Source organism: Peromyscus maniculatus, chromosome 11, assembly GCF_049852395.1.
Source record: "Peromyscus maniculatus bairdii isolate BWxNUB_F1_BW_parent chromosome 11, HU_Pman_BW_mat_3.1, whole genome shotgun sequence".
NCBI lineage: Eukaryota > Metazoa > Chordata > Mammalia > Rodentia > Cricetidae > Peromyscus > Peromyscus maniculatus.
In genome coordinates, this window is record NC_134862.1 from 97,844,770 (window position 1) to 97,858,686 (window position 13,917).

Here is a 13,917-nt window from a genome sequence, read left to right on the forward strand (position 1 = left end):
GAGGACAGAGAGGAAGTGTGTGTGAGAGTCTGGAGGACAGAGGGGAAGTGTGTGAGAGTCTGGAGGACAGCACAACCAAACAAGTACGTGGAAACCTAAACTTGTCAAACAAAGTAAACCAGAACAAAATAGTCTAAGGACTTTACAAAACAGAAAAGCCAATGGCTTAGCATCTCATGATCCAAAGAATGTAGGCTGGCTCTAGGACAATATTTAGAAGGTAAATAAATGTAGACTTCATGCTACCCAGGAAAGCCAGTGGTATTCCAATCTAGACTGCATTTCTACAGGGCCTGGCGTGAGCTGTCCAGTACTTGCTATAACCCAGGGAAGAAATGACTTGAGTCACTGCATTGAGGCAACAGGAGAGATCAGTTCTGCAACACACACGGCAGCAAGAACCGCTTACTGGTGTATTGGGTGCATTCAGGTTAAAAGCAGGGGGACCCAGGGGAATCCCCAGATTTTAAGTAGAGGTAAATAGATGGTGATGCTGTACATTCCAGTGGCTTCTCAGTTCTCTATCAATGATTAAAATCTCTACTTTGCCCAGGTTTGATTTGGGATACCTGTTCGACATAATACATGGAACATAGAAGCAGGACAGATAAATTTTCAACTCTAGGTGGAGAAGTCAGAGCAGGACTGGAATGTATGGTCTCGACAAACAGTCCGATCAGCAGGGAGCATACAGAGAACAGAGGCTAAGAAAGCACTCTCAGACGAGCAAGGAACGAGAACGAGAAGGGAGGAAAGGACCAATGGCGTTGGGTGAGCACTGCTTCATAAAGCACATAAGGACCAGTGAGGTGCTGGACAGAGGTGAAGCTATTCACTCACTCATGGGTAGATACCCAGCTCTGCCCAGCATTCACTGAGAACACAAGATCTTTTCGTGCTGTTCAAATAAACACAGCCAGCATATGAAAATGATGCTCATGCACACACAGAGAGAGGGCAGTGCTCCTCAAAAGCATGTGCTACAGACAACTCACAACTGAAATGTCACCACATCTGGAAATCATCTAGGAATTCCTTGCATGAATTTCTTCTATGGAATTTTACTTTGTTAAAAAAAGTGGCCCTCATTGAGCTATGAAATTAACATGTAATATTTACTTCATTATCTAAATATTTAAAGTTTTGTGATTACAGGGAACTATAAACACAAAATGTTATTTTCTTCAAATAATTTTATATATTGTTATGAAATTTTAACATTTTATAAGGTAACCAACTATCAAAATATACCTCTAAGTCTGTAACTTTAGCTTAAAACTGAAGATAACCAAAAAAATTACATTGAAGTTCAAACCTAGAAAATCTCAGCAGTGATCTGATATGCGTCTTGTCATAAGAAGGAAATATCAGAATAAGCAGAGATGTGATATGGCCTAAGTTTACATGCAGTACACCCAGGCCAAGTCAAAGCCACAACCCTCCAGTCACAGGCCCAGCGTAAACCACAAGGAAAGCAGACAGCCCGAGGCAGGCAGCATGGGAGTCCTATTGTACCTGACACCAGGTGCTTCTCGGACAGCATGATCTTTGTGACGGGGCTGCGGTGGACTGTGAAGGTCTGGAAGAGCTGCGGCCCCGACCCGACAGTCTCCGGGTGCTGGACGATCACTCGCACAGCTCCGGAGCTCGTCCCGTAGGCGATCTCAATCCAGTTTCCGCTGACACCTAGGAGCCACAGTACAGCAGTGTGTTGTAGTGATTAAAAGAACGCTGTACTGCGAGGCTCCCTGTGACGACAGAGGCAGAGTGGGAATCAGAGCGCATGACCAGGGCACTGGCAAACACACCTGACACTGCTCAGCAGTCACAGTCTGCACTTCTTTGTAAGTCTTCCTGGCCCTTCACTCTACAATACAACTGCTCCCCGCCCCCCTCCTGCACTGTGGCAATTCCACACTAACTCTACATTCACACGTCTACCTACCTCCGCTCCTTACCGACAGAAACTGAGTCACCAGTACTTCAGAACGCCTGAGACAGCACTAACTCAGTACAGATTAGAAAACTAATAACCTCCTGTGCCAGGCCTACCAGGGACACAGCATCCCCACAGCAGCGTTCCATGGGACTTACAGATCCGAGTGGCCGTGGCTTTTGACTTCTGCTACAGAACTGAGCCATCCGTGAGTGAGCAAGTATCGCCTACACAAACGGCCTCAGAGCCCACCACGTGGGTCAGGCACCACCCGCAATGCTCGACCACACTGCCGACTACGATGCCTCCTCCAATCCAGCCTGGCTCGGCTGTAGCTCTGCATTTCTTTTCTTTTCCTTCCTATTTGAAAAGGTTCATTTTTATTTTATGTGTATGGCTACTGCTTCACCTGCATGCCTATCTGTGCCCCAGCTACATGCCTGGTATCCCTGGAGCCGCAAGAGGGTGCTAGATCTCCCGGAACCGGGATTATAGACAGCTGTGAGCTGTCACCTCAGTTCTACAGACAAAATCTGAGTCCTCTGGAGGAGCAGCGAGCGCTGAGGCTGAGGCATCATTCCTGCCCTCATAGCTTTTCTTAAACAGGCGCCACATGCCACCACAAATCCAAAGACACACAGGATCTTGCTGGCCTGCATTCTAACAGGCTTCACAGGCAGAGAACTGTGGGCTTTCCCTCATTCACCTGAAACACCCACCAAAGGGAAAGAGCACAGAACAGGGACACTCCAGCCAAAGAGACGCCATCCTCATGCTTCCAAAGTTTTGCCAACAGGAGGAAGGACTTTGATTTCTAAAACTTCCCAAGTTCTACCTTAGTGTAAATCATATTGGGGGTGGGAATCCATACTTCATTACACTCATTCTAGAGCAGAGCTCAGCAAGCTTTCTCTAAAGGGACAAGTAGTAATTAAGTCTTTTAACTTCTGCTTCCCACACTGTGTGTCACCACCTCCCAGTTCCATCACTGAGAGCAGCTAAGGACAGTGCAGAGAACTACTGAAAAAAAGGAAGAGGGAGGCAGGGAGGGAGGGCTAGCATGTATAACAACCCATGGTTTGTGGCCCCCAGTCTAGAAAAATATGATTTAAATTGGACTAAAACATCAGCCATTTCAGCATGCACTACCATTTTTTAGTGCTGATGATTCTTCTACCTAATATATTCATTAGGTAAAATACCATGTACAAGCATCACATTCAAGCACATGGTCTGTCCCCAGGTACATGTTAACATGGTAGTATTTCTCAGCATTCCTTCATTACAAGGCATCTTCCAACAGTAAACTCTAAATATACACAGTCTCAAGAACCCCCGAGGCTGGCCATGTACTGACTTGTTTTGGGGGTGAGGTAAACACTCAGCGCAGTGATGGCATCATTGGAGGGGTCATGATAGAGTTCAGTGACAAGGAGGTCGTTATCCTTCATCCGTAATGGGAACTTCTGCATGTCTGTAGACAAGAACACGTGTAGTCAGAACTAGAGGTGAGGTCTCTGTGTCCTCATGTAGAAAGCATGCTGGACACTCACCTATGTAATATATCGATCCGTTGTTGCATCCCAGGAGAAGGAAGGAGCCTGCCGTGTCGTAACTGGTTATGGGAACAACATCCTGCACCTGATGCAGTAAGGTCATTACACGTTAGGAAGTATCCTTCCTCGTTTCTGTTCCATTGTCCTCAAAACACTGATTCCTTTGGGTATTTAGGAAGGCTTAGATCATGAACTGTCTTTAAGCGCCAATGAATTGAAAAGCACCCACACAGCTTTAAAGATACATGTTTTAGCATGTTTGCATCCCACAGCAGCCCATACTCTCCGAAGTCAGATGCATCATGTCCTCTGCAAGGGATCATCACATCACAGCCCGCGAAACTAGGAGACCAAGGCAAACCTTGCCCTTTCCTCCTAACTCACTCATATACACTAAAGTGCCGAAGCCACACAGTGCTTAATCAGAACTAGTGAACAGTACAAGTGATTTTCAGACAGAATGTAGCTGCCTGACAACCTGTTACAATTACTTCAAGTGGACAGCGTCCTGCTTTTACTGTCCTTACTGAAAATTCTTCTGGGAAAGGGCAGAGGCAGGCTCCCGTGTGAATTGTTTTCCAGGGACTAGAATTAAATAGTGCCTCTTCAAAGCAATCAGTCTGCTTTGCAAACAAGGAACTGTGAATCCAAAGACTTAAGTTACCACAAACAATAAAACCAAGGAAACAAAGTGGTGGCAGCAGACAACAGGATTAAATGTCTACGGCCAGGCCAGAGGGCGTTGTGTCAAAGTCCCTAATGGCCTAATGATGCAGTGAAGCCGGGAGTCAAGGGGCCAGGACAGATGCGCCTGTCAGCAGGACAGTTCAGCAGTGAACTCGGCACAGGGGCCAGCCCTGCTCATGCTTCTTTCCAGCAAGGGCAAGAGCTGCGTGTGTTCTGCTGCGTGCATGCACTTTCTTTCCGTGCTACAGCTCATCTAACAAAGCGTGCACGCAACTCGAGGAGCCTGTACACCTCCCACAGAGAAGGAGAACCAGAAGAGAATTCTCGATCGTCAGGCACGGAAGCCAGGTGTGTAGTGTAATCACAGTGGGGGAGAGAGTGGCCCCTCAACAGAGGTCAGGAGAGAAACCAGAGAGCAGAAGGCTCTAGGATCCACACAAGAAAAGCGTCTTCGAGAACAAGAAGAGCAAGCCGGAGCCTCCGTCCGCTCTAGCTGTGGAGCAGGCACCTGGAATTAACGATTCCTCTAACTCTCACACACAGGGCCCTCTGCTCTGTACACATCTTTTCAGTTCCAGTCAACGAGCTGCACTGGGGAAGTCTCGGCAGACAAGGCCAGCATCTCGCCTCAACGCTGGTCAGGCCCCTCAGAGGACGTGGCAGCATCTCCTGCGGCCGGACTGTGGCTGCCAGTGCTTCCGAGCGGAAGTAAAGCTGTCTGAGGGTAAAGGCAGCTTTGCCTGCCACTCGCCAAGCTCTGGCCCCAGCCGGCTGCATCTCTCCAGCTCCAGCACTACCCAAGCACTTGCGCACCCACACCACGGTATCCAGAGCAGGGAGTGCAGGGGTCAGGCCAGACTCCGCTTTGGAGTCACTTCTTGCTAAGATTGGTAGCAGCCTGGAGCTTCTAAGGCTCATCTCAGGAAAACGCTGTCTGCTGGTCTACAGGAAGAGGCCTCCCCTCTGCAGGTCCAGCCTACTCCATAAGGCTACAGAGTTTACTCTGGATCCTTACTCAGGGTCAGGGTCTCCTCCTCAAGCTCAGCCTCCACTGCTGAGCCACTGCTGGAGCCATCTTCAATGAGTCTCCACCCTCACAATGAATACAGGAAACACTCTCCCATCTTTTCAGAGACAAAGTATATATACCCCACTGTTGCTTTCCAGGACAGACATCCACGGGACTCTCCATGTTCTGATAGAAGAATAAAGCGTGTGATCAATCTTTGCTTGAATTGATCTTTTTAGTGTAAGCTGAAATTTCAACTCAAAGAACTTGGGAAATGATGGTACTTAGGTTGAGTTCCCTATTCAACAACACTTACGAATGCTGCTTTATTACTAACCCTTTGTGGTATCATGGTGTATGTGTGTGCTGTGCTGTATGAGAAGGGAGAGATTAAACTAACAGGGAATAAGAAAAAAAGCCCAATTTGTTATCTCAACTAGATTGGTTTTTATAACATTTCATCGGCATTTTATTAAGGCACAGTTGAGATGCTGATAGAAAACTATGAATTTTACAATGTTTTTTAAGGTTAATTGTGGATGTGAAGCTTAGTGAGTCATCTAACTAACATGTCAAATCCATCCTGACTACATTTAAAGTAAAGAACTCAGGGATTGCCCTGTGCACTTCCTCTGCTATTTGTGGCCAGAATGTTGCTAAAGGCCAACTCTGAACCTCGTCAACTAGTGCTCCAGCAGTCCTGGGAGGCAGCCTGCAGTCAGAGCTGTCTCCTGACATCTGCAGACAGGAGACTGAGGCTACACAGCAGGCCATCTCTGAGATGCACTAGGGAGAAATCTAGCTGGGTTCTAAAGCTCGTTTGCTGCACGGATGCACAACTTTCCCAGGGTCTTTCTGAAATGTGCAACAAATCCTTATGTCAGATGTGGTTTTCAGCATGCATGCTCCAGGCATGAAGAGTCAGGTGATACACAGACAAACAGCCAAGGCTAAGACCAGCACAACGTCCCCAGCTCCAGTCTGGATCTCAAAGCTAAGAGAGCCTTTATGCTCAGTTCTGACATCAGTCAAAGGCCAAGAAGACAATAAAGGAGCTGCTCCTTCCAGGGTCTCAGCCAGCGCTGACATGTGTGGACAATGTGTAACACAAGTGACAAAGAGCACAACTCCCCTCACCCACGCTCTTCTCCGCAGGGCTCCAGCAGCAGGAGACTCCTGGTGACTCTCGCTTCTGCGTCCCCCTGTGTCAGTGCCTCTCCCTGTCCCTTGGCCTATGACAGTCACACCGACAGCCCCTGCAGTGCCTCTGCTCCATTAGCATAACTCCTTCTGTGCAAACCTGACTTCTGTGTCTTCACTGAAACTCAAACAACTTCCTAGACTATCACCCCTTAACTGAGACGCATCCAGGCTTACCAGCTCCCCAGTTCCTCAGTCCTAAGATCTCAACAATGTTCCTCCAGAACCTCATGTCAATCATGTCATATCCTCCCCCAGACTGTCACTTTGAAATCCACCCTTCACCTCTGCTGAGTATCTTGTCACCTGGCTCAGCTTACTTGTGCCTATATTCTATTCCTGATGCCTACATGCTCACCCCGATGCCCAGAGGCTTCCCATTCATCAGTATGTATGCTGGGTTCACTCCAAGACCCGCAACATACCAAAACCTTGGCTGCACAAGTGTAACAGATGCAGTATTTGCAGGTCACCTCTACTCCACCATCTCTAGACTCTCTAGCATTTTCTAATGTGAATGCTATTCCACCAGCTGAGCTCTGTATTGTTAGGAACAATAATAAGGAAGATGTCAATCCTGTTTTGGAATGCTCTCAATCCAGCTGGCTGAATCTATGGATTCACAGCCCAGGGATATGGAGAGCTGGCTGCATTTTCAAGTCAGTTGAATCTCAACAAGAGATTCAACAGGCTGCAGTGGGAGAATGGTCCCAGCCACCACTGCCACCACTCTCTTCCCAATCCCTTCCAAGTTACCAGCCTGCTGAAGTTCCCTCCAGTCCCCTGATACCCCATTTCTTTCCTGAGTCGCCTTCTCAGAGCTTCCTTGTTGTCTTGGTCCAACAACTCTGCCATCATTCTGTTTTCTCAGCCCTTGGTATGCATGCTATATTCACCTAAACAAAACACTGCACTTGCTTTTCCCTGTTCCTGTCCCAGTTCTCAGTACTAATGGATCACTTAGCCCATGAATTCTTGTGGTCCTTGGTAACACACTCCCACATACTTTCCTTCCTCAGCATCTGCCCAGAGAACGGAGGGTCTGGATAGCCTCTCTAGCTGAGCTCTGCACCCCACACCCTCCTCACTTCTGCAGAAAAAGCCATACTCCATCCTTCCGGTCTCCAGTGCTTTCTCTGCAACTCCCCTCTCCACCTAAAACATGCTCAAGCTTCTCCTACCCTAGAAAAAAAAAAAAAAAAAAGCATAGTCCCTTAAGTGTAGTTAGCTTAGAAAAAGACCAAAAAAACCAACAAATAAACCAAAAACAAACAAACAAACAAACAAAAATCCCTGAAAATCTTTCTTGACCTTCACATTATTACTTCTGAAGCCCGTAATTTCTTCCCCCCTTTTTTCAGAATCAACTGTCAGCCACTTTTTCAGTCTGGTCTCATTCTCCTTAAGCCCTGGAAGGTATTTTTGGCTGACTACTTATTATCTCTGAACAGCTTATCTATGTCTAGACTCAGCTATGATTTCACTCAATAAATGAAGTTTGCTTGATTCCCATGCACACAACATAGCTCTTAAAAATCTCAGGGAAATGGAAACAAAAATTGCCAAGACTCAGTTACAGCTTATCATTATATAAATAAAACAAACTCCCTTTAAATAGATTTCTATGTAGAAACCAGTCTCCCATTGGCGGGACATACTCAACCATTGGTGGGAATTCTGTAAGAAGGGGCAGTCAGCATGAAACTGTGTTCACTTCATAATGAGCCATTAATTGAGACTAACCTGCCAATGCTGAGTGACAGCATTCCACACTCCCACTTTTCCTGTGTGACTCGTGGCCACCAACTGGTTCCCAATAAAGAAGAGGGCATCTACAGGAACACCAAGACTGAACACACCTTAAATGGCAAAAGCAAACAGACATTAATCAGGCACCATTTTTATAACCAGCTACAACCTACATTAAAAGCATCTTTAGGTTACTGACTTAAGCCTACCGACTGTGCTTTATGCTCAATAGGGACCAGAAATAAGGCAGAACCCCAAAGTTCTTAAGCCATTCTGAAACTCTTGAAGCAGAGGGGACTGACTGCCCAGCAATCTCCCATAGCCATGTTGTCTCCCATTGGGGTCCTCAATCCTAGCTCACCATCACAACCTGCTCGGCAGGAATAGCAAGGACTCTGTGACTATGCAAGACCTGCTAAGATCTGCTGGAAATCCAGAGGTAGCCTGCTCATAGACTAGATCTTGGGGACACTGACAAAGGACATAGACTTGGCAACCCAACTATCCTGAAGGGGTCTAAAAATGCAGAAAGAAGTAAACAGAAGACCAAAAAGTCACACTGTACTCAAAACAAGCACGTAAGCCTTTAATTACAAGCTTATTTTAGCCCACCACTGTTTTCCAGTATTTACACTGCAGTCAAACTAGCTAAAAAGGAACCGTATAAAGCAGATGATTTCTAAAAGAAGATAAAAACACAAGGAGACTGATTTTAACAGGATTTACCGTTAGTAAAGTGCATTCAACTCCAATACAACAGAAGGATGTACAGGAACAGTAACACTGAGAAGGGTAGAGGAGACAGGTGAAGGGCTGAGGAAAAAGTCATGGGAGGTGGGTTTCCAACAGTCTACAGTGTCATCAACTGGAGAATCAGAAAGGCTAAGTTAAAACTCTGAGAACGGGGCAGTGTGATCTGAGGCAAGAGTTTGACTTCCAGGCTCCTCTCAGGTGCACAGGGGCCCTATGCACTGGCCTGTCTCCAGCAATGTCTGGACAGAAACCCGGGCTCTGATGAGTTACCATCACCGCCACACTTCCTGTTCTTCCTACGTGATCATCTATGAAAAGCTCAAGCCCAATGTCTCAGTCATCATTCTCACTGTAAAAATGGTGTGATGAAACTCAGACACCAAAATGGTGACAATAAAACATCTTATTTGAGAAACACCTTCTGGGAAATGTCTTTTAATCCAGTAATTCAGGAAACTGAGTCCACTCTATAAATCCTGCTTTGTGTGGACCATTACTAAAGCAATTCAAAGACATGCCTGTGTGCCAATGGGAAGAACTGTTTTCAACATTTAGCTACCAAAACAAAGACTCATGAGGCCTTAAAGAACTCAGTGGGGAAACAGAGTGTACTTTAAGAAGCACAACTCAGACAAGATGACTGTTTTTCCTGGGCCTCAAAGAGGCATTGGGAGTCTTCTTTGTGTTCAGGACTATACTACATGTAAGACCAGCAGCATCGCACTGCCCATTCAAAGTTCTAAAGCAAACTGAAAAGAGCTATGGGACCAGTGGGATGGCTTAGGAGATAAAAGTGCAGGCAGTGCAGGCCTGACAACCTGAGTCAGAGCCACAAAACCTACCGTGGAAGAGAAAACCGACTCCCAAAAGATTGCCTTGACATCAGATGCACCATGGCCTATGCTCACACTGTACTCACGCATACTCACATATTTTAAATGTCAGAAATAAAGCAGTAAGAAAGATGACATAAATGGGCAAAGCCAAAACTTCAGAAGAAAATCTGAGAAAGTCCTGCCGGGAACATCTCCTCTTACACATTTAAGTGTCTGCATAAATACATATTTATACATCAGACACATGATACAACACCTGCCAACCAAGACCGAGCTATAAGACACATAAACCACCACTACTGCCCTTCGACAAAACCAGGTAAAGAAACAAACAGCACCAACACAGAAGGTAGCAATCCCACGCTATACATAATTATTTACACAGCGGTATTAGGGTTTTGAGGCTGGACAACTTTTCAAACTGCATTTGGTCCTGCGGCAGAAATTAAAGCAAGCTGATTTTCCTCCAGAGATGGTGAGGTTTGAAAAATCAAGGACGACACTGTGAATGGTCTCAGGAATTGAAAGTGTCACTCCCACTTAGGCTCAAGGATCCTGACCAGGTCCACAGGGAAGGCAACAGCCTCTCGCATACAATACTGCCTGCAGCAACAGTCCTGGAGTCTCCCTGAGCTGTGAGGCAGAGGTCCAGCCTTGGGAGAGCCCATCATGGAGCCACCAGCCCAACAATGTTCTCTGGATGTTGTTGCCAAATTCCAAAGGACAGCACATGCTGGGCCCAGCTCCTACTGCGGCTCTCTATCCTGCTAGTCTCTGGAAATAAGCTGAGGAGTAAATCTCCACTCACAATAGCACTTGAAAGGAGATGTTCCTAACTAACTTTCTGTTTATTTACCGGCTGTCTCAGGTCTCTGGCTGCAATAAACACCATGACCAAAAGCAAGGTGGGGAGGAAAGGGTTTATTTCATCTTACAGCTCATAGTCCAACATCTCAGAAGTCAGGACAGGAGCCTGCATGCAGGAGCTGATACGGAGGTCTTGGAGGAATACTGCTTACTGGCTTGTTCCTCATGGCTTGCTCAGACTGCTTTCTTAAATACTGCAGAGCCACTGCCCAAGGGTGGCACTACCTGTAGTGACCTGGACCCTTCACATCAATCACCAATCAAGAAAATGTACCACAGGCTCACCCACAGGCCAATCTGGGCATGTGGTGGTGGTGGGGTGCATTTTTGCAACTGAGGTTCTGTCTTCCAGAATGACTCCAGCTTGTGTCAAGTTGACATAAAAATAGCCAGCACAGCAGTGTGTATTTAATGTTAAAATGTGTTTTCTAACAAACTGAAGGGGAAAGTTATACCATCAACCATGATAGAATAAATGGTATTCAATTATTCCATACCTTAAAACACTAACAGCAAAATCAGATAAAATACAAGGTGACAGTTTTAAGCAATGTTCAACAGACATCAGAGGGTTCAAGATACGGGCCATTGTCTTCCTGCTGGCAGGATTCCCACCACCATACTGAGATGAACACTGTGTGGTGACACACACACACGAAGACAGAAAGACAGACAGACAGACAGACAGACAGACACACACACACACACACACACACACACACAAGCACACAGAAGTTGCACAGGGTCTCACTAAAGACACCCCAGGAATAAATGAAGGAGGGTGCTATGCGTGTGTGGACCAGTGGGAAGTCCCAAGAGCCACAAGTAGATAAGGTGCCATCTCACAGTGACATGCCTTGCTTGAAAACCTCGGACACTCATGGAGAGGAAACAAGGAAGGAAGAGAGGGAGAACGTGGAGAAAGAGTTTTGGTATTTGGCATAGTGTTCCTCAAAAATAAATAAATAAAACCTAATTCAAGGAAAGCATCAGATAGTATTTGTTGCCTGCTATAAAAATTGAAAGTTTCAGCTGAGCGGTGGTGGCGCACGCCTTTAATCCCAGCACTCAGGAGGCAGAGCCAAGTGGATCTCTGTGAGTTCGAGGCCAGCCTGGGCTACAGGACAGGCACCAAAACTACACAGAGAAACCCTGTCTCGAAAAACAAAACAACAACAACAAAAAAAAATTCAAAGGTTCGTGTTATGGGATATCTGTACACTGTGTGAAGGTGTATTACTGTGAAAGGTGTAATAAAAAGCTGAACGACCAACAGTTAGGCAGGAGGTATAGGTGGGATTTCGGAGGAAAGGATGAGGAGAGCGAATCTAGAGGAGACACCAGCAGACACTGAGAGAAGCAGGAGGTACAAGATGGAAGAGAGGTAAAGCCACGTGATATAACATAAATTAATATAAATGGGTTAATTTAAGCTAAAAGAGCTAGTTAGGAACAAAACTAAGCTATAGGCCAAGCTTTCATAATTAATAATAAACCTCTGTATCATTATTTGTGAGGAGGCACCTAACGTAAAACTACTACATTTTCAAGTGAAAATTAGCAGTCTGAAGATCTCAGCTGAAGGTGACCACTTGCTAACACAGGGAGTCAGATGTACAACCAGTGCTGATACCAAGGCCTGGACAGTTTAAAGCTTATAGTGAACGGTATCACTGTCTAGAAAAGCTGCCTAATTCGGCAAGCCAACATTTCTGATCGACCAGCACAGGTATTACAAACTCAGGCCTGGAATAAAGACCATTCAAAGAACAAAACAGGCTGGAGGATTTCAATTCAGCAGAGTTAGAAAAGTTTCACAATTCTGGAACAGGATTCAAGGGAAAGAGCCCCAGTTATCTGAAAAGATCCAACTGTTCATCTGTTTCAGGCCACCCTGTCTTTGCACACGTCAATAAAAACCATGTGTCACAGCAGCAAACTGAAGACAGAAATAGACTTAAGAGTACAGAAAACATCATACAGGGCTATGAGGAGCAATGGTGCTTGCCGCATCTGCGTGAGGGCCCAAGGTTAGATCCCCAGCACACATCTGAAAAGTGAGAAAATGTCCTACCTGCCTGCAACCTAGCCTTAGAGGTGGGGTGCGAGCAGCGGGATCACTGGGTTTGTTGGTCAGCCTGAGCAGAACCCAGCAAGCTCCAAGTCGGTGAAGGACTCTGCCTCAAGGGAGTAAGGAGGAGAATGACAGAGCAGGACACCCTACAACTTCCTGTGACTCCAGACAGGCACACGGCCATGCGAACTGACACATTCAGAGGCACGCATGCATAACCACACACATGCACACAAAAGTTTACACAGACATCATGGAGATCTACAAACTAACCAATATCACTTGTCTCAAAAGTTTTCTTTTTGGAAAACATCTCTTTGTTAACATGTAATCTGAATCACCATGCAGTGAGTTTAGCACTGCTATTCTTTATATCAATAAATGTTGCCGGGCGGTGGTGGCGCACGCCTTTAATCCCAGCACTCAGGAGGCAGAGGCAGGAGAATCTCTGTGAGTTCGAGGCCAGTCTGGTCTACAGAGTGAGTTCCAGGAAAGGCGCAAAGCTACAGAGAGAAACCCTGTCTCGAAAAACCAAAAAAAAAAAAAAAAAAAATGTTAAAAACTGCGAGTTTAATTCCTAATAAGGTGAATGCCAACAGATTGAAAACCTGTACAACACTTTCTGGTCTTGACTAACTAAGAGAGCTCTGATTCTGAGACCAAGAAAGTCTGAGAAATCTGACTACAGAAATGAGGCGACATGAGCTGTACCCATCCTCGGAGTGTGAGCGCGGCGGCAAATAGCCGCCCCTGGACGGACCTGAGAGAGCAACCTTCTGTGCCACATCCAGGCTCCATCAGAGCAAAGTGAACCCGGGGCTCCCCTGAAGCCTTAATGTTGTCCTCTCACTGACGGCCGAGAGCCACTAGGCCCTCGCAGAAAGTGTCACAAGCCCTGCTGGCTGTCACACTTACCCCCAATCTCTCCTAAACCTCGACCACACACAGGCAACAGCCAAGCACAGTGGAAAACCCTCCCTACCGATTTCACTGCCACTCCCTCCATCCTGGACACTCCACAGGATGATGCTGCTCTCGGAAGCGACGGCCACCATCTTGTCTTTGTCCCCATGAGGACCTCCGACCACTTTTGCATTCAGGGCCACTCGTTCAATGGTCCAGTCCAGGTAGGGGCTTGTAAACACCTGCTGCCACCCCGAAGACTCCTTGATCCTGGAAAGAACAGACATGGAAGGTAGACTTAGTGGCGAAGAGGAAGAGAACAGAAACCAACAAAGCAAAAATAAATA

General features: G+C 46.4%; 1 protein-coding gene across 5 annotated transcripts in view; it reads right to left on the reverse strand.

The window, feature by feature from the left end:
* The window catches only part of Kctd3 (potassium channel tetramerization domain containing 3), a 41,653-nt gene that overhangs the window by 12,374 nt on the left and 15,362 nt on the right, over nucleotides 1–13,917 (reverse strand). For 4 of the 5 annotated variants that reach the window (XM_006972075.4, XM_006972074.4, XM_076548184.1 and 1 more), the window contains exons 9-13: nucleotides 13,650–13,840; nucleotides 8,132–8,247; nucleotides 3,490–3,577; nucleotides 3,294–3,410; nucleotides 1,516–1,686 (exon numbers count right to left, since the gene is read on the reverse strand). In XM_006972075.4, the coding sequence (XP_006972137.2) occupies nucleotides 1,516–1,686; nucleotides 3,294–3,410; nucleotides 3,490–3,577; nucleotides 8,132–8,247; nucleotides 13,650–13,840 (683 nt within the window). The remainder of the gene's footprint in view (nucleotides 1–1,515; nucleotides 1,687–3,293; nucleotides 3,411–3,489; nucleotides 3,578–8,131; nucleotides 8,248–13,649; nucleotides 13,841–13,917) is intronic. The other variant, XM_042258821.2, reaches the window with a different exon arrangement.